Raw genomic sequence first — 22,643 nt, 5'->3', positions numbered from 1 at the left:
TAAGTGCAATTTTTTTACCATTCATTTAGTGCAGAACTCCTGTGGATGATATCTGATTTTATATCATAAGGAATGTTTGGAATACAAACTGAGTAGAGGATAGTATCTTCTGAATAATTCAGTGTTCATATAAAAGTATTTGTTTCGAATGAATTTTTCTTTCGTGTAATTCACTGTTTATATGAATGTAGATGTTTCAGGAGGGCTTTTTTTTCTTCCAGTTTGTGTCTGAAAGTTACTTCTCTGAATGATTTTCACATCCATGTATAGAGTTACTCATTTCAAAATTGATTACTTCCTTCATTTCTTTGGAAGATTCCCACATTTTTTTGTATCAAGAAAGCCAAAAACTTTTTTCCCAAAGATTAGTCCCTTCTAAAATTTAAACCCTTTCAATGTTAACTTCATTATTATAATAACCGATTGGTTCGGATAGTAGATAGTTACATTATTTTATTTAGATGTATAGAAGGCATTATTTGGTACTCATACATATAATAATAGTAATAATATTACTGGTAATCATGTAGTGAGTGTGTCGGGAAAAAAGGGTTTAAATTAAGTTTGGTATAAAATATGGATTTTACGGAATTAGGTATCTAGTGTTTCTAGCTGCTTAAAATGGAGAGCGTAAACTGTTTATGTTTTAAATCAAATCATACTTTATTTTTATTGGATTTTCATTACTTTCAACGGTTTTTTTTTTGGCTGCGATTGACAGTAACAGCACGTGTCACCCCTAATAGTTACATCACTGATCCAGAAAATAAGTATGAAATAGTAGTATATCATTCAACGAACATATAATTATGGCCATTATTTACACGGATGCTGTTTCTGACACGAACCGTAGGCGATTGTTGTAAATAACCCTTTCGGATAAAAGCCATTATATGCGAGTAGAATACTATACTTTGTCCACGTCAGAAGGGTATTTATGGAAATACTTTCATTGAGGCAAATACATATCGACCCTTTTATTATAACTTACTTTCAACATGAAATACTTCTGATATATTCTGATTATGAGTAGAAATGTTTTAACTGAAATTATTCATTCGCATGGAGCTTAACATTTTGTCAGTTGCATCTAGTTTTTTCTATGGAGTCGTCTATTCAGCCCTCAGTTACCGCTGATGATTTCGATCCGCCATGGCGTTTCAAAGCGGTTCTCACCACCTGTATCCATATATAGAGTTGTAGAATATTTACGAAACTGTGTCCACAATACTTTTCAGGGTGTGGCTTTTTGAAAAAAGCAGCGACGTCATTCCCATTCTGGTGACTTCGTCAACAACAATTTTTTGGGCCAGTGCATTAACGTTTCTGATAGTTAATAAACGGAAAATCACTCGTAACATGTGCTGGTCTACTGTATTTATGGTAATTATCGGAATGTTTTTGTCTTGGTATTGGGCACATTCAATAAAAAGGCTGATTCGATGTCTTGCACATTTTTATGCAATACATTCCATCAACCGGACAATCAGTATCTTACCTTTGTTGCAACGTACTTGACGCCTAATGCTGCAATGAGAAAATCATCCAAATCATCCATTTTTCTCCAGAGAAAGTCCAAGTTTTTCTAGGTTGCAAACCTTCACTTTTTTTCTTCAATAACGCTTGTAATATTGTATAATATTACAAGCGTAAGCGGATTCATTAAACATCATCAATATAACAAAAAAATTATTTTTATGTTTTCCCTTCCTCCAACTGAAGGAATATGAATATTATTGGAGTATTTCCCAACACCAAACCTTTATTTCAACACCTCGACACTTGATTCGATCACCAAGTGATCATTTTCAAGAGGAAGATTAAATTGATCATACTTACAAAGCCATCCTTATTCATACCATCGATACCTGCAGACGCAAGTACAAGCACTTACAGGTATATACCGGATGGTTCATTTCACTGGTGACATCATAAACATGCTGGGTTGAATTTTCTAGGGCAACATCTTTTGACTTTTCCTCTGACACATGAGAGGTACACAAAAGGAAAACGTACAATACAGGAAATAGCAGCTACTAACGGTTTCTCGAGGGGTATTGTAGATGACATAATTATAAAGAACAAGTTTAGGTTAAGAATGAACGAAATCTCAACTTTAAGAAGGGACAAAAACCAAGAAAACTATATCTCAGTAGTCGTACACTACAGAACCTTTTAGGAAGTCCAAAAGACAAAGTCGAGAATTCGGAAAAGTATGGAATTTACGAAATTAGATGTAAGAACTGTGATGCAAAATATAATGGACAGACAAAAAAACTATTGAAATAAGATAAAAGGAACACTTAGCACACTTGAAATATGGAAGACCTGAAAAATCAGCAGTCGCCCATCATATTTTGCAAAAAAACAATTCCATAGACTTCAGTTCATTAAGATGAGTTGGACAAGTTAACAACAACAGGCATTTGAGAGTGTTGAAATAAGTAAACATAATGATATGATAAATAACGATGGTGGACCAATACCTTATCGTATACTATATAGTTTCTTAAAATAATATTTCATTTATTAGATTTACCTGACTATTACATAAGGACACATTGTGAATCTAATTCAAGACAAGTAAGTATATACGGCAATATTGTGAAATCAATTTTATATCCAATATGGAAAATTCACGTGTCACAGTGTTTGTCACCAAACTCCTCCAAAACGGCTGAACCGATTTCAATGAAATTTTGTATATACATTCAGTAGGTCGGCGAATAGGTTGTTTTCTATTTTTCATACTCTTAATTGCTATTGTTCAATAAACAATCCTAATTCATTAATTTTTGAACTCGGTCGATAACTGCGCAAGTGATAATTCATCAGTTATCCTTATCAGCTGATACCAGTCTGCCCCCACCAGGTGTCGCTGCTCACTCAGTAAATAGCACAGACGTTCACTTGATATAACCTCAAAAGTACTTAACGCGAGTCGCAAGCTCCCGTCAACAACTGTTACTGCGTTTTATTTATTAGTGACACTATGTTAATAATAGCATTAAAGCCAGTGCATATAAAATTTTTTGATATTAATTCTAATAGAGAAATATTGTAAACGGTAAGTAAAACGTCTCAAGACCAAACGATGTATTTTTGAGCACATCATGTTTTTCACACGGGCAATTATATGTGGCGTGCTCTCGAGTGGGCACGTCATCCAATTTGTTTGTGTTGGCGAAAGATGGAATAACAAAAATATTATATTAGTTTTCAATAATATTGTCAAAATCAGAGATATGTATTTTATTTTTAAAAATCAATTTTAATAAATTGAAAAAATTAATATTTGATGTTCTGTAATTTATATATTTCTTCATCGTTCATAGCGCTCCATAACTGCTTTACTTATATACCATATCCTTACACACCCACAATAGGTGAGTTAGTTTTTTCTAGAAAAATATTCTCTAAAATGAATTATATGACATAACAGCGTTTGTCGGGTCAGCTAGTAGCTTATAATAGCTCAATTATTAGATCCACCATGCTATTACACAAGGACACATTGTAAAATTTATTTAAGACTAGTAAATAAGGTAATATGTGAAATAAATTTTATACAGCTTATATTACTTCAATTATCAGATTTACCTGACTATTACATAATTACACATTGTAAAATTTGAGAGAAGTAGATAGGGTAAATTGTAAAATTATTTTAAGACACTCTAGGATAGCTTTGTAAATATGATTACTTTGATCTTCCTCTTGAAGATGAACACTTGGTGATTTCGGAACACGTGTCAAGGTGTTAAAATAAAAGTTTGGTGTTGGGAAAAAACTCCAGTAATATTCATTACTACACCAAATGTTCCAAACAGTGCATCAAAATATGTGGAGAAATATGCATACGTCGTCATCTTCAATTCACTTAAGTTTAATGATGCAACAGCTTCTTCTTCTTGTGGTGGAGTTGAAGACATTTCATTTCCATTATACGAATTCATTTTGGATCAGTTTCTCCGGTTAATCTTTTTAAATTGTCTTGCAGTCAAAACTTTTGCAATTTGAGTAGACAATTTGATTTTCAGATGATAGATGCGTCCTGCTGATACAATTGTTGGAAATTGTAATCGTTTTATCAATGATAACGTATTGGAGATGTAGTGATAAGAAGCACTATTCACCGCCACGGATGCATAATAAGTAAAACTTCATGTGAGAAAATTAATAAAAAATGGATTCATTTTAAAACTGTCGTAGACAAAATATTTTTCCAGTCCACCCCTGCTCTGTTCTAGTTTATTTTGTTTAGCCGCTGTCTTGAATTGTTTGTTTGTTGAGAGTTGAATGAGTATTTGTGTGTATCACTTCACTGGATTCACAGTTTGTTAATTTCAGAAACATGGTAATAAATGATGATAGTTTATGTCGGAACCGAGTCCCCCTTGTATTCAATGAAACGTCTGTTCTAATTAATGAGGATTCAATAAAGCCACATGCGTATATGCTATTCAAATGCAGATTAATGTTCGGAACAGCTCCAGATGTGATAGAATTCCTGTAAATTATAACTTTCTGTAGGCGATTACGATTTAGGGTGAACTCATTTTGATAACAAAAAGCGACTGTTCACACAATGGGGAAGGACACTGCATGGATTACAATTCAGTAACAAAAATCATCTACAGAAAAAAGACACCAAGAGGCTTTTGTTGAAAATGGTACATACTACATGGGCTAAAAAGTCTCGGGACTAACACATAGATGCCGTTAGTTGCTGTTGAAATTTCATGAAATTCTACTCATTTTGTGAGTTATTGTACTAAGAGCGACACTACTTTCATCATTTTCGAAACAATAGACGGTAGCCTGGTGGGTTGACGTAGGTGGTTGGCTTCACTCACTCAGTCAACCGCTGTGTGAACCGGTGGTTCAAACCACAAGGCCGGGTGATCGATTTTCACTTCCTATCGTCCAACCCGTGTTAGGAATCACACGTTGAAAGGTAAGTCCTTAGTCGTTAGTCCTTAACTCGTACAAGTTTCGACTTTTGAGAGTTGTCGTTCGTAGGGAAGCGACGGCTGGATAACGGAGAAACAGATTTTAACAGAGACAGAGACAGAAAAACAATTTCGTGTTTTGATTTCATACTCTGCTTCTTGGTGGGAAAAAATGCCGTTCAAGCGAAGCAACGGCTTGAAAAGTGTTATGAGAACTCCGCTTCATAAGAAACAACTATTAAACGTTCAAACGTGGTCGTAGGGACACCGATGATGCAGAACGCAGTGGACGTCCGAATGAGGCAGAAACACCAGAAAATATTAAAAAAAATCCGCAATGATCGAAAAGTGACGTTGTGTGAGTTAGCTAACGCTAGTTGCACACACACACACCGATTTTGGATGGCCAGTATAAAATCGGTCGATATTTTATTGGTAGCGGGTGCTTGCACACTCACCGGATTCTTATCGGTCAAACAATCAGTTGCTTTGTTGTCGTAATTAGCACGCAGTACCAAAACGAAGTTAATGCGTAGTAACTACAATTTCACCGAGCATTCGAGACTGGAATGGTCGGTAAAAAACCGGTGAGTATGCAAGACTGTATTTAGTCATGTACGCCACTACTTAGCGGTACTGCCAGCGATACAGTGGCAGTGGACGGCTGCTCACCGGTATTTTACCGGCGACGATCACCGGTAGGCATGTGTGCAAGGTCCCGTTCCCACATGTGGTTCACTATTGGAATTTGGACGACCAGTACAAAGTCGGCCGTCCAAAATCGGTGTGTGTGCAACTAGCGTAACATTGTAATAAAATAATGACAGAAAACTTTTTAAACAAGCTTTTATTTAAGTGCCCTAAAAAGATCAAAATAAAATTTTAAATCACATTAACCACATTCATTATTGACTTTACAGAATTGAAATCATAATAAAAGCTTGTCGCGATGCCTACAAGAAATCTCTACATATTCAGTCAGATGAAATTTAAATTGACAAACATTCTGACAGATCAACTAGGTACTGCAATAAATTTCAAACCCGATAAATCCTATGTGTGCAAAAAAATTATTCAAGGTTAAAGTTCCACATTTTAAGCATTCACAAACATTATCAATTGCTCACAAGTTTAGTAGGTGCCTACCTAATTATAAAATTTCAATTACAAATTGAAATTATCGTGACAAGCTTTTATTATGGTTTCAATTCTGTAAAGTCATAAATGAATGTGGTTAATGTGATTAAAAATTTTATTTTGAACTTTTTAGGACACTTTAGCTTGTTCTGAAAGTTTTTTATCATTATTTCATTTTATATTTTTTAGTTTCAATCGATAGTTATCGATCAGAAAAAGGAGCGGAGGAAACTATTATTAGGATAAACTATATTCTATAGAAGTAGGTAGGTACCTACTCCTCCGCCATACCTTAGAGAAGAAAGAGCTTGTTATATTTCTTGATCTATTCATTTCATTGATGGTGTCATTATTACATGATCGAGTCTCAGTTAATTTCTCCGATCAGGAGGCCTTTGGCGTTTCAAGTTAACGCTTCCATTGTCAATTTTTTCATTTCGTTTCAATTTTTCAATGCAAATAAATGCAAATAAATATGGGTTCCTACATCCTACTACACCATTTATTGTCTTCTTTTTAGAATCGTGAAGTAGGTATTTGAAGGTAATAGCTTTTTTTCTTCTAGAAGTATATTTTTTATTGAAGCCAACCCTGGGCCTACAACTGCCTATCATAAACGAATGCGTATACAAAATTTCGTGTCACGTTTATGATTAACATGCATTGTCATCGGTTTTGGACCATCATGCAAAATTTCAGGTCAATCGGATACCGGGAAGTGGGTCAAATTAAACTTGCAAGATTTGTTAACCTACATAAAAGTCAAGTTGAATAAGAGCTTTTAAAAATATTGAAAGAACCTGTTGGCTTTATATTCCATGAGCTTTCGACTATGAGAAAGCTCTGTTCAAAGTGAGCGACGCGCGAGCTCACTGTTGACCAGAAACTGAGCAGTGTTTGGCCATGTTCAAACATATCAAACCGGAATTTTTGCGTCAATATATGACAAAGGATGAAATATGGATCCATCTCTCTACTCTGGAATCGAAACGATCGCCATCTGAGTGGAGAGCAACTGGTTAAAACTTGACGCTCACTTGTCCAGCACAGCACAGCACGGCGCTGTCCGTCGCCTGATGGCGACGGGTAGTAGCATTGCCCACTTGTCCAGCGACAACCAGCATACTGAAGGTGCTGTTGGTTCAATTCAAGGGAAATAGTCACAAAAAAGAATGTTGTTAGTCCATCCCATTTATCAAAAGAGGGCAAATCTGGGAGAGTTTTATCATCTTTTCAACCATCTGAAAGAAGACGAGGAGAAATTTTTCCAGTATTTCCGATCGGAGAGCTGGAATCCTTTCTAGCGGCGGACGGTCTTGGCTGTGCCGTGCCGGGCTAGTGAGCGCTGATCCATTCATTTTCATTGTTCTAATCCTTTCCGTATTTTGACGGGGCGTGCCGTGCTGTGCTGGACAAGTGGGCAGTAAGCTTAACTTCGTTCAAAGCGCACGAATGCACAACAATCGGCTAGAAAGGTTATAGCCTCAGTATTTTGGGATGTGCGTGGTGTAATATTCATTGACTATATTGAGAAGGGAAATATCATCAACAGTGAATAATATATAGTGAGATTGAAGCGTTTGGAAGCTGAAATTGCGAAAAAACTACCCTACGTGGAGAAAAAGAAAGTCCTGCTTCATCAAGACAATGTACAGTGTCACAAATCAATGGAAACGATGGCAAAATTGTATGAAATGGGCTTCAAATTGCTCCCGCATATACCATATCCACCAGGTTTAGCTTCCAGCGACTACTAACTGTTCGCAGACCTCGAAAAAACGCTTACCAGCAAGAAATCTTCCTCGAATGAAGAGGTTACTGCTGAAACTGAGGCCTATTTCGTGGCAATAGATGAATCGTTTCACAAAAGTGGTACTGAAATATTAGAGCAGCACTGGAATGATCGATCTTGTCTTGTGTGGAGCTTGTTAGAAATCATGTAGATGAATAAATCCAATTTTGAACCAAAACAACGCGGTTTCTTTCTTAGGTACGCGGGACTTTTCAGCCCAGGTGTTAAAGTACATTCAAATAATTTTTTAAACAATAAAGCAGACTTGAATCACTTGAATGAAATTTACTTTTAGGTAATTTGTATGGATAATCCAAAAGTGAGAGAAAATTATCAGATTTCCTCCACCAATATTCATCTCACTAATTGAATATTGCATGTATCTATAGTCTATTTCAAAAGAGTGTAGAGTAATAAAATCTCATTAAGTATTCAAAAGCGCTACAGGGTGATCCGTCAATAAATTCTGTCACTTCCCTAGTCCGCATTGCAAAATTATGTCGTTTCATAAAGAGCAGGTAGGTATCACCCTGTTTTAAGGGATTTGTCCATTGTTATCGACGGATAAATACTGAGCCAGAGGCGCGCTAGTGGGATAATTGCCAAAAGAATATGCATTCATAAAAATTATATTAAAGGAAATAAAAATTTAATACAGCAGAACAGTGTTATTAAAAAAATATAAAATGTAACAATAAAATATATACGAACCGAAATCGGAAAATACTCACAAACACACACGAACGAACTTTACGTATTGAAACACTTGTGGGGACTTTAAATCAATTTATTCACAAAAACGACAAGAACTTTACTGGATACGTTATTACAATTTGACACTTGAACAATACTAAAACTGTGAACTTCCCTTAACGTTTAACAACACTCTATTTATACCCTAATTGAATGTTCTAGAGATTACTAGGTACAATTTTCGAGAACCTTCCGAGAAAATAATTATTCAGACTACCCTTAATTCTAAACCCTAACCTAAGCAAAAGTGTCACTGTCACTGATACACTGGTCTCTGTCCAGATTGCTTGTCCCGCTACAGTATATTTACAATTCAATTAAATTATTCTACATCAGTATAGTCTTCATCCGAAGAACTGTCATCATCCCCTGGTGTTATAATTATAGGGTCAACCACCTGATCGACCAAGTTGTCCAGTTCCCACATTTTATCTTCCTCTTTTAAAACATGCTGGATTGCTTTTTGCCAGTTTTCTGATGTGATTTCCATAATGGCTTGATCAAACAATACCTTGACATCTTTCATTTTAAATGTGGTATTGTGCCTTGCAACATATCCTTTAACTTGTGCCCATATAAGTTCTATAGGATTTAATTCGCAATGATATGGCGGTAGGCGCAGCACAGTTACTTTATACTTTTCTGCTACATCTTCTACGGCATATTTCATGAAGCGAGATTTATGTTGTTTTACCATGGCTAGTAGTTCCTTCTTTACTGAATTCGTCTCAAACTGAATACCTTTATTTGACAGCCAGTTAATAATTTCTTGCTTTCTCCAAGCTGAAGTTGGTACCTTCTCTAAGCGCCTTGAATGGTAGCTTGCATTATCCATAACCACGACCGAATCAGCTGAAAGAAATTTTAACATTTCCCCGAAGTAGTCTTCGAAGACATCCGAATTCATGTCCTCATGATAATCTCCCGTCCGGCACGACTCAAAGCTTAACAAACCTTCTTTTAAAAATCCGTCTTCGCTTCCAATGTGAGCAATTATAAGCCTCTTCCCTTTTCCCGAAGGCACTTTAATACCCGTCGAAAGGCCTTCTATGAAAGCTTGGCGAGAACTTGTTATATTTTTATCTTGCCACATTTTTTTGACTATATAACCTTCGTTTATCCACGTCTCATCAAGATAAAAAATTTTCTTTTGCTCTCTGCGGTACTGCTTTATAGTTGTCAAATATTTTCGTCTCCAGCAAACAATTTCATCACTTTCCAGTAATAGTGCCTTTCGATTGTGCTTTTCCCAGGCAAAATTCATACTTTTTAAAGTTTTCCATAAAAGTTTTCTGGATATCAAAGGAATATCGTTATCTTGGCTTATCTCGATAAATATTTTTTCAAGAGTGGGTATTTCCTTTTTAAAATAAATCGAATGAACTTTTCTTCGAATGTCACATTTGGTGTCTTCATCTAAGATTTTTATTGGTCTTCCTGATTTTCTCTTGCATGGACTTACCTGGCCTGATATCTTTCTTTCTCGCAATAATTTAAAAATCGTGGACTGTCCAATTCCAGTCATTCGGGTACATCGCTCAACACTTTCTTGCACAGACAAACTAGGGTGATCGTGTTTTATGCAATCATATACATTTAAAATTATAACTTTTTCGCAAACAGATAGCGGAGAATTTTTTACACTTCTTTTCTTTGGAGTAAATGTCCCCATTTTATAACTTTTTCACTATTTCTATATCACAATATCACTGTACGTTTAATTGGTGTAGTAACAATTACTATTATAACTCGAATGTTTAAGACACCATTACAATATATTTAAACCCTTTTTCTTAATTACCTGGGTTTAATAGGTATTGCATGATTGGTGGGCAGGGTCAAAAAGGGATTATTATAATGACATGGCACCTCGGAACTAAGTGTTAACCCTTTTTTGAGAAATCATGCTCAAGTATATGAACCCAAATTGCATATTAAATAAGTTTACAAGAACCACTAAAATTAATCTTAATCTTTTTTTGAGAAATTTTACTTACCTAAATACATGTAGGTACTTAGTTTTAGACCAAATTACTTCCCAAAAATGGCCTTTTATTATTATCTATGTCTGTAATTTTTAATTTACTTTAATTATTAAGTTTAATAATCCTAAGATTTGCCTACGCCCATGGACGACAACGAAATTCAGGCAAATTTTATGACACTTCATGATTTATTACTCTACACTCTTTTGAAATAGACTATTTACATTGGGTAGTTGAAGTGAATAATCATGAATATCAATATTCCCTTTTCTTTGAAATATCTCTGCAAGATTCTCTATAACTATAATTTTGTGACTAATTTAAACAGCTCTTTGAATTTCTGAAGGCAAAAAAGTGCTTATTCGAAGTGGAATATAGTGACCCAATGCATTTGTCCCATTTGGGGTTTTCGTCCACGATTGTACCCAGAAACTTAGAGCTACTTTGAAATGTGATTGATGAACTGTTCATATCCAGGTATTCACCGATGGCTCTTCCCGTAGTCGATATGTGGAATTGAATAGCAACAGTCTTAGTAGTTTATTATTAAATTGTTCTTCTGACACCACGGGTCGAATTGATTTATTACGTTTTTTGTTTCAGCTACTAGTTCACGTCTGTTAGGGTCTGATATCAAAATTGAGGTATTATCTGCGACATGTAAACATTTTGTCACATAAAATTTAATATGATAACTCATATTACATTTTCTCAATTATTGATGTATTATACACAAGTCATTTTTCCCCAATTTTCCACATTCAATTATCAACTCAGAGGTCAAATATGTATCAAAGTGTAATTATATCTAAGTTTGTGGTAGCCACAGCAAAGCAACACCCAAGTTAGGGGGCACCACTGGTATGGTCGAGTGACAGATCGTTATATTGTTTATGTCGAATGGCACGTGAACTTGAGCTCTGTCATTGGCTGGTACTACACATGTACGAATCGATCTACTGTCAATTGTCAACCTCAAATTTGATATTGCCACACGGTCGACGTTTATACTTATCAAGGACCACAAAGTGTTTTTTTTGACAATAAAGTATGATTTTATTAAGTGAACTATTGTTTGTTTTCACTGATTGCGATTGTTTCATTCAATCGCAATTCACATTGAAGCGGGAATGTTCTTAGGAGGGATAAGATCTACACATCTTTGTGAAGAGTCCATTCTACATTCAATTTGTTTCTTCCTTCCTGCGAAAGTTTCCCAAATTTTTTTAATAAAGATAGATGAGACAAAGCCGGAAACCTTCCTTTCACAAAAACTTATATCTCCTAAAAATGTATCCCTTCAAGAAATCTTCTGTGAATTACATTAAAATTGATGCATGTAGAGCAGTACAACCCTGGGTTATAATGCTCTAATCTAAGAGTATTCTCAGCATGCCAGCTGACAATGGACCCTTTTAAACTGATTACAAACAATGAAACACTGTATGGAAGCAGTAATATGTGAAGACAGCAAATGGAAAAGGGGAGTAGAATTCGATATCTCCCACACTTTCGTGATACAAAGCGATGAGGTATGTGAAATAGAACACCTATTTCGCATTTCATGATTGTTCGAAAAAATGTGTAATTCGATACTTCCTTTTCTAGGAAAATATTCTTTGAGTCTTACAGCCGTTTTGGTTCATTGAAAAAGTAATGTCATTTTTTAAATATAACTCAAGCGTAAAGGAATATGGTATTGGGCATTTGGAAAAGACAAATATTTGGATCCAGTCATAGCACATTGAAAGGTTACACCTACACTTTTCATTAGTTGCAAAAATCCTTTAACAATTATGTTCTTCGAATATGGAACAAAATGTATCACAATCATCCCTTATTGTGACAGTAATAATCAATAATAATGATGAAACAGAAAACCCAATTAATTAACAATACACATTTGAAGAGATACATTTGACGGGAATGAATTGTAGGATCAAATTAGTCATCAAAACATACAAGACATAATAAATGTAATGAAACATAAGCAGTAGAAATGACATATGAAATAATGAAAAGAGAAAAAATATTCAGCTGATTATAAATCAATACAGTTTCAATAATGTAGTTTGTCGATCATTTTGAACAATTAAAAAAGTATATGAAGGCCATTTTCCGGGTTTTCTGGCAGTGGTCCGCAGGTTTTTATGCCTGACGTTTTGTTTACTGCGGTAGACATTTTCAAAGGCGATGTGTTAACGGTCGCAATACCCAAGCTGGTGCTCGGGTTATTGTTCCTCCTGTATCCAACGTATTAACTACTATTTCCGTACTAGGCGCTCTATTCATATTGCTCTTAATTGTTCTTGTTTGTGTAACTCTAAGGACAGGTAGCCAGCCTTTATTAATATCCATTGGCTCTTCTTCTCTATTGAAATTATCTCTATGCTTTTGAAACTCTATTGCGTCTCTATACATTTTGGGAAGTAATTTTGGGTATTGTCGAGTATTACTGTGTCTTTGAATGAGATAATGTGGGTACTTTCTTCGTTGAGAGCCTGTTCAGACACAACCGACAGCAGCTACACCGAATCCAGTATACCCCTGGCGTTGCTAGAGGTTACCTAAAGTCCTTCGCTGACCTGAGACTTTGCCTGATAGTTTTGTTGGCCTGAATATTGATTTGCCAAAAATATCACAGACCGGATTGGTGGAATCTTAGTGAAACACGACGTAAAACCAATATATAGGCCAACAAAAACCATCAGGCAAAGCCTCAGATCAGCGAAGGGTTCTAGAGAACCTTTAGCAACGCCAGGGGTGTACCAAATTCCGTGTCGGTCTACATCGGAACCACGAAACGAAGTATTAGAGACCCGTCTCTCCGATCACAAGAGAAACTGTCGCCTCGGACAAACCGACTGTGGCTGAACATGATCTCAACAAAAAAGGTACCCACATGATCTCATTAGAAGACACAGTAATACTCGACAGTACCCAAAATTACTACCCAAGGATACATAGAGAGGCAAAAGAGATTCAAAAGCATAGGGATTATTTCATGGAAAAGAAGATACAATGAATATTGATGAAATCTGTCTACCTGTCCTTAGAGGTACGCGAATATGAACAGGTAATACAATCAATACCGTGCCCAGTACGGAAATAGTATAAGAAGGTAAAAGTACCTAAAGGCTGACTTTCTACCAAAATGAGGATAGATGTCAATCTTGCTGAAGTGCCCATCAGTAAGTTGAGGACCGCTCGGAGAGCGGGGGTGGAAGAAGTGGGGTAGTAGGTTCTCCTTCTAACAAATGGGGGGGAAGCTCCTACTTCAGGGCACTCAACCCGGGAGGGGGCATGGGGGGGCGGAAATAGTAGTTAATGCGTTGGATACAACAGGAACAAGAACCAGAGCACCAGCACGGGTATTGCCACATCGCCTTTTAAAATTTTAAAATGTCTACCGTAGCGGCCGGAAAACCCGTAAAATTGTCTTCATACAGTTATCACCGGCCGTGAAAGTTCAGATTTTTCCATTTACAAAGTGGATGACTATATAAACCTAAATGTTCACAAATAGATTCGAAATTGAAACATACTGAATAACAGAATATTTAAAATGTGCGAGAATTTGCCAAGTGAAATGTAGAATTCGCACGAGAATAAAAAGATGGATTCAGGAGGAAAATTTCTAGATAGAGGAAGCATACCAGTACTAACATATACTCTTGATAGCTCACATCATTGTCCACAACATAATATGTCAGGTGTGTACTTTCCTGTCCATAGACTCGTTACGTCCACTAGAGTAAAGAAAAGTACGGTTTCGTGAACAAAGTTACGGCCCTTGGCTTTCACCTATGTCCGGGTATTTTTTAAATATAGTAGAAGAGGTAATTAGGAATCGTACATTCGAGAAGAATTTTCGTTAATCTTCGACTTATCAAAAAAACATGGATTCAAAGTTCATTGTCCTTCTGTATGCACCGTTATACACTAACAGTTCAGATCGTAGTTCAAAAAAGTTGAACGTAAAAGTAGCATTCAAAACTTTTTGCTCACTGTAATAAATGTTTGGTTACTCTAAAGGCAAGATGTTGGAAAATGAAATGAGCTTTGGTGATTGTGACTAAGACTAAGCGGTCAGATTAAGCGACCCATTGAAACTTGTTTGAAAGAACATGCAGCACATGCTTTCGTGAGTCTGGAAATCGAAGTGTGGCAAGAGAACTATGAGTAGTAACAAAGTTTTCATTTCAAATGACCCATTATTTACCTTTTCATGAATTACTCTGTTAAAATCAGAGGGAACTTTCACGAGGAAAGTACCCAAAATCATTGATTTGTGTCGGAAAATGAAAGAATAACCTGTTAGATATAGTATTGGGAGTAAGTTATTTTCATTCCTTGAAGATTCATTGCTATTGAGACAATACCAATGTTTCTTTAAAGTGTAGAGTAAAGACAATGGCCGTGACGTTACTAATATTTGTATTTTTGTTATTCTGACTGTGCGTGATACATTTCCAACTTGTTATTTCCAAAATTGAGAAGATTTTCATATTACAAAACGAAGAGTTTATCAGTTAACTAGTTTAGTGAACCAATAATTTTCCTGAAGAAAGGTTGGTTGAGTAACAGGATCAATTTTTTTCTTAAAGGAACAATTGTTTTCCCGCCAACTTTCCTAATTTGATTAAATTCTGCTTCAGGGCTCTGTTACAATAAGTTTTCATAAACATACTTCCCACAAAACTTATGATTGTTATCGTTTCAATTTTACAAGAAATAATGAGTTCTCTCACCGAAAAGTGAGATGAGGTGAGTAATTTAATTAAGGAGGTGAGGTTGATGATGGACTGGAATCATAAACAACTTTTTCTGATAGATTTTCAAATTATTTTTCAAAGTAAAACTTTCACAGTAAAATCAACATTTTAAGGAATTTTAAATCAAGAGTAGTTGCCATTTCCAATTCTGAATTCCATAACGGAATTCTCCAACTAATTGAGAATTACCTAGTAAAAAATAATTTTCCTAGAGCCCTTATTAGGAAAATTGAAGAAAGAAGTTTATATTCCCAAAATACAGGGTTAGAACCCAAATATCACAAAATTCCATCTGTAGAAAATGTATCTGATAAACTTGGAATGCTACTCAGTATCGAACAAATCAAAGTGGCCTTTTTGAATGAAAATACAGTTGAAAAGCTTTTTTTCTCGAAACGAAAACACCACAAGACATACAATCCGATGCAGTGTCCAAACTGAACTGTGGAAGCTGTCACATATGCTATGTTGGTCAAACCAGACGGTGTCTCAAAACACGAGTTCCAGAACACATGAAAGAAAGTAAATATAAAAAAACCCACAGTCTTCGTTGAACATGAAAAAAAATATTTTTGATTTTGCTTCCGAAGTGCTTTGAAGAGAGGGGGGAGAAGTCTCAACGCTAATGAGGTCACAGTAATTTTTGAAATCTAGATTTTCTTTCGAAATGATGAATAAACCGTTCTCTTATAGAACTAACGAATGATATTTTCAATTGTTTGTTTTTGTACACACAGTGCATTTCTTTAATGTCCTCCCCTTTTATTTTTTGAACAAGTCAACTAAAAAACATTGAAATTTGGGATTATGAAATTATTGCATGAATACTTTAGTTAAATAATTACTTAAGTTAAATTGACTTATGAAACTTTCAAGATGGCGACTGGGCGCCATCTGGAAAAAAAATTAAATGGAAAGGTAGGTTTTGTGACACATCATTTTGAAGCTCCTGACGAATACTTCATATGCCTTAAATATGCAGTGAATATCTTCTTCACCTACTACAAAATGGCGGAACATTTAATAATTTCCTGAAGACAAACGCATTAATACCGATATTTCTAGAAGTATTCGTTTTTATCTGTCATATGGCAATTCCAACAACCCGATAAGGTTTGTTGAGTTATTTTTTGTTCATAAAAATGACTAAAAATGTCAATTCCACAATGAACATCATTGTTCAGTTAGAATATTCTCATTTAGTTTTCGGTTTCACTAGTAGAAAGGTACAATGTCAACAATCATTTACGGTGCGACGCGTAACTGTCACGAGACTGAAAGCATTTTCAATGAACGTTTTCCGAATCGTTCTATCTATATAAAATATTTGAGGGAACTTGTATCCAAATTCACAACTACCAGTAGTGTACATAATTCGATATGGATATTGTATTCCAACATGATGGAGCACCACCACATTACTCCAGACAAGTGAGAAACTATTTGGATACTACTTTTCACGGTCGTTGGATTAGCCAGCAAGGTCCTACAGAATGGCCAGACCGCTCGCCAGATTTGACACCTTTGGACTTTTTTTATGGGGCTATTAGAAGCAAATGGTGTATGAAACTAAACCTTCTTCAATATTGGATATACGGCAGAAAATAATAAATATTTGTAGATATATTGACGTTACTGTGTTCGAAAATGTTCGGTGTGAAATATCGAATAGGCTGTTCATATGTCAAGAAGTTCAAGGCAACCATTTCAGGCATCTTCTGAACTGACCTCAAGATTATTACTTCATATGTCATTGTATTCAGGCAATTATAAAAAGTTCCGACATTTTGTGGTAGTTGAAGATTTTGACATTATATTCTAGGGTTGTGAATCATTTCTCATCAGAAGCTTCAAAAAGATGTATCACAAGACCCCCCTTTCCCTTTAATTTTTTCCCCAGATGACGCCCAGTCGCCATCTTGAAAGTTTAATCTATCAGTTTCACTTCAAAATAAAGTTTTCATGCATCAATTTCATTACCCCAAATTTCAATTTTTGAGTTGACCCGTTAAAAAAATAAACGGGGGTACATTAAAGCAAAGCACTATCTGCAAGAATATATGCTATTTCGCTATGTCACCAGTGTGAAAATTGACCATTGTCAAAATTATCACCATAATGAAAACGTGTATCTGTTTATGTGGCTTAATCGCTTCTCAGATCCACATCCGCAGACTCCGCAGCTGTCAAGATAAAGCATTATTTAATCCCACAGAGGTAATTCTAATCTTATACTGTTTTGACTCACAAATCCGAGCTATAAATTCTTCACGTCGAATCCCTGTATCTGAATGGCAATTGCGGCATAATGTAGTGGATGCTATAAATAGCAACGTACCTCCTTTTCTGACAATTAAATTAACGAAACTGCTCCATTTTCGCTGAACAAATTGAACGTCGTTGCCGAAGAAAAGCAGTAAAACCGAACCCTTACGAACATCGTGAATGGCAGACAGAGAAATTAAAACATTTATTGGTTGAGTATCAAAAAAAAAGATTATTTCATGGTGCGAAATGAGATTATTTCAAGTGGAATTCAATTTTAATGAAATATTAAGTCAGATTCTGACTCTTCATTATGGTAATGGGGAACATTTTTATTATACAGTTAATAGCAGTCATAAAATAATATTGCTCATTTGAGATTGAAATGGGCGAATTCCTCTTGGCACATCTCCGGAAAGAAGTTCGGGAAGAGATATGTGGTGGCATCAAGAATTTCCATCGTATATTTCCCAAAGAAGCTGTCACAAAACAACACATAACAGCATCACAAGCGATTCATCAAATCAGATTTTTTAAAATTTTGTTGTCTCAAGGAAACTTCCATTCTAGAATGAATAGAAGATTGTGAAGAACTTGAAAAGTTTGTTCCGCATCATAGCAACAAGAACTATTCAGTTATTTTTTGTCTAGATTAATTTGGAAGAAGTTTTTAGAGACATAATTGATTCATTGTAAACCTCACTATCATATATTTCATCATATTCATTATATCATATATTCAATGCAAAAATTGCAATTGGAAAACAATGTTCATCAATTCCTTATCTGGATGTAACTGGCAGAAATGATAAATGCGGATAATGTTAGAAATTTTGCCCAGGTTTTATGAAGTGGGTTAGATGCGTTGAGAAATGTACAAGTAGTATCAGTTATACAAGTATGCTACTTATTGAAAAAATCACAGCAACTAATGAACTTGTTGAAAAATCGTTCAGGAATAAGAAGTCCCAAAGTAAAAGGTGGAGTTGAAGATGATGAAGAACTGAACTAAAAACAAAACAATTTCCATGTGCAGGATGCTGGATGCTGTTCTCTACATGAAAGAGTCGTTGGGCTTTTGTCTGTAATTATGAATTATGTAGTTGATCGAACAGAGTTTGAATAGTTTGAATGCATTAACCTGTTGTGAATATATTCAAGAGTGTTTGTCTTTACAATGCATACGTTCAGTTTTGTAATTTGTATTAAATATTTGAACTACTCTTCAGTTCAACAGAAGAAACTGCACAACAAATCATCTTCTTCAGCGAATTGGATTTCGAATTATCATTAATATTCGTGGATAGATCAAATGAATATTTGCCCATCTCAAAAACTCAGAAAAACGGACAAATGAAAATATTAGATATGAACTAATATTCAATAAATCGAAGGATTTTTCGTTCGCTGAAAACATTGCAATTGAATATTACTGAAGTAAAAATATTGTTTACGAAACCAACATCAGGGAATAAATGAGCTGGAATTGTTTCTGTTCTGCATGATAATGATAATGAAACTCCGAACAGCAATTATCAAGAAATCGATTCATTAGGAGATTTCAATAAATCGCCAAGTGAAACCATATACACCAACAAAACTACGGTACTATTTTGAAGTCCTTCAAAATTCTCATAATATGGTTTCTGAATGGAATCTTCAAGTTGGGTGACAATGTACACAGGTATACATTTTCTACTCAAAATTAACTTGAGATTCAGAGAATAACACTGGGGTCGAAATAGGGGAGCAAATATTCGAACTTCCTTCTCTTCGTCTCTTAACGGACACTTTTTATGGATAATTATTATACGAGTATTACACGAGTGTTACAAGAGAAAAGTGATAATGCACAAAACAAATATAATGACGAAAGTGCAGCTCAAGAAAAAGGAATAAAAAACCATTCATAATAATGGATTGAAGTCAATGTTACCAAGACGAAATTGTCATACTTACTAGTACAGAAAAATATCTTCAGATATCACTCGCCTTCATTTGAAATTCCTCACATATTCCCCACATGATAATCAATTTTTTTAAATTTTTGATTCCTAATGAATGGAACAGAAAACAAGAACATCTTCGTGAATGCGTAAAACCCATAGTTTTTGGAATATGACGAAAAAACCGAAAACTCTTTATCTTTAAGTAGAAATATATAAAACTTTCTCATAAATGTATAACTTACGAAAAAGCTTTTTTGTCACCGATTCTTCATTACAAATACCAATTGCAATAATTATCAATTGAAAATATTGAAATAGATATCAAAAAACCCAATCAAAATATTTTAAATGGAAAAACTGTCTTCTCCTTCTTCTTTCTTGTTTTTTTTTATTTCACCAAAAAGGCGTATTTTTTCCATTTTGTATTTCCTTTGCTTATTCTGAGCTACAATGACCATAAGCAAAAATCTCATATGAAACATAATTTTTCATTATCTCTTCTTTGTGTGTTAGAAAATGATTACTATCGAAATCCTGATATTTGAATCAATACTCACGAAATACTCCCATGAGTATAAAATACTCACAATGTGAGGAATTTCGCACACATTGATAACACTGATTAAAATAATTTCAATTCATTTTTTTTTCGATCAAATAAGGCTGCCTTTGCTTGAAGTGAGAAAATAAGTGGTATATGACTGCCTAGTTATTGTTTTGTATCTGTTATGAAGAATGCCTGTATCAATTACAAAAAAGTAACGCAAAGCAAAATTTCTATCACCGAATTCAAAGGAGGAAGTCCTAAAGATGTTCAGTAAATCTTCCGATGAAAGCTGAGTGTATCCAAACGAAAATAACAATCATCTTACGCAAAGTCATTGTAACTGAAAGAAATTAATGTATTTCCTGGTATGACAAAATGAAAGGAGAATTTTATAAAAAATAAACCGAAGCTCTCGATCTTGGTTCTTTCTTTCGAACCAATAAAAGCATTTTCTTGCGAATTGATTGGTTTCATTTTTAACAATCTATATTATCTACGTTCTACAACGTACACACAGTAAGAAAACACTTTTTTATTCCTCAACCAGTGTCTTTGAGCGTTGAGGTATAAAGCTATGAACCATTGGGGCATGGGGTTAATGCCCCATGCTCAAAGTTTCACGATTCACTGAAGGCAAATATATACAAAACCACTAAACCTGAAATAACGAACTGACCTGATTTTCACTACTCAGTAACTTGAGCTGGTCGTTGATAAGGCTGTATTTCGCGGACTCTTCTTTCCTGAGTGCCCTCTCTTTCTTCAGCTCCGGACTCCAGAAGGTTTTAATGGAATGCATCGACGAGCCCAGTTTCTGATTGGTTAGTTCCAGTTCCTTTTTCAAGTTGGCCAAGTCACGTTGAAGATCGGAATTTTGATGTTGCAGCTCGCCAATGAAAGGTTGGTGGGAGGTGGGAGATTGACGAGCTGATCTGGAAATTCAAAGAGTACTCATCAGATTTTTCAGTGCTATGATCTCCCAAAAGTTTTTTGTAATTTTCAATTCTCTATATGGAAACATGCCAGAGTTATCCCCTAGCAAAATATAGTGATACAATCGGTTTTCGGACTATAAATGGTCATGAATAAACAGATTTCACGGAGAAAAATTTCATTTCTGACGTGCAATCAGGTTTTCGCCTGTGCTGTACAACTACAGCAGTGCTGTACAATTACAGAACTGACTCTCATCACTGATGATATTTTGAAGTCATGTTACGAAAAAAAAATAACTTGTCTCAATTTGCTTCATTACGGCAAGGCTTCCGAAACAGTGAATTTGTCTATCTTTTTTATTTCATTTTATTTTATAGTTTGTATCCAAACAGAGCAATCAGGTCTAATTACATGGATAAAAACACATATGCAATATTTAACGTAAGATAATATTAATATTATCATAACATGCATTAAATACAGTTTCAGCTTATATAAACATTATTGGCTAGTCGAAGCATGGCTACAAAGGGATTTGTAATACGTAGTACCAAAGGTACATTGAACATGGTAGATGAACGAGTACGACGAGCTGGCACATGAAGTGGTATCGGGGATAACATCAATGGTGAATTGATTTTATTGTTTATAATATTATAAAGAAATAACATAATCATCAGGTTTCCTAAATTTTCCAGAGACAGTATTTTTAATTTTTCTCGAAGTTAAGTTGATTTTACTGTTCTATAGTCAGGCCATAAATGATAAAATTCAAAATACAGATACCTGAGAGATTTATTCTGTAGTTTTTCGACCTCTTTTAGGGTAGATTGATATTCTCCGCTCCAAATTATACATGCAAACCCTAGCTTTGGTCCAAAAGAATGGTAGAGCATTTTGATAATACCAATGTTTGTGAAAGAAGTTGTTTGTCTCATTATGAATCTTAAAATACGATTTTCCGATTCAACTATATCATGAATCTGATTTGAAAAAGAAAAATTATAATTATATGTTACTCCCAAATCTTTAACTTTCCGTCGCCGTTCCAGAACTTCCCCATCCATTTCATATCGATAGAAAATAGATTCTTTCTGATGAGTTATTGATATTATGCAACACTTCTCTAAACTAAAGTGAAGTTTATTTGTGCAGCTCCTTTCATGAATTTTGTTCAGATCTTTCTGCAATAACACACAATCTAATTGTTTATACCTGTTTGAATATCTTCAGATCATCCGCAAAAAGTGAAAATTTCGAAAATTTCAACACAGACGGCAGATCATTAACAAATAAAAGAAGTGCTGGATTGAAGCCTTGTGGCACTCCCGAATTAGCAGAAAATTCACCAGATCAATTTCAATGAATGTCTCTTGTTGTTTTTCATGGAGCGCAGTATCTCTTTCAGACAACTATTCATCATAACGGGCTCAACGTTCCATAGGGTTCTGTTTTGGGACCACTTCTTTTCGTCCTTTACATAAGTGACTCTCATAGATACGTACATTCATGCAAAATTCACCACAAAGCTGATGAAACTCAACTATATTCC

The 22,643-nt window shown here is 35.0% G+C and overlaps 1 protein-coding gene across 1 annotated transcript in view; it reads right to left on the bottom strand.

Annotated features, from left to right (window-relative positions):
- Positions 1–22,643, bottom strand: part of brp (ELKS/RAB6-interacting/CAST family member bruchpilot) — a 182,703-nt gene that overhangs the window by 117,043 nt on the left and 43,017 nt on the right. The window contains 1 exon segment of the mRNA XM_074180862.1: positions 20,832–21,087. Coding sequence (XP_074036963.1) covers positions 20,832–21,087 — 256 coding nt within the window.

The sequence above is a fragment of the Leptinotarsa decemlineata genome, unplaced genomic scaffold (assembly GCF_025532065.1).
Source record: "Leptinotarsa decemlineata unplaced genomic scaffold, Ldec_3_MD MMD2_tig00026307_RagTag_RagTag, whole genome shotgun sequence".
NCBI classification, from domain to species: Eukaryota; Metazoa; Arthropoda; class Insecta; order Coleoptera; family Chrysomelidae; genus Leptinotarsa; species Leptinotarsa decemlineata.
Note: the sequence above shows the minus strand (reverse complement) of the source record. Positions and strands in the feature narration are given on the sequence as shown.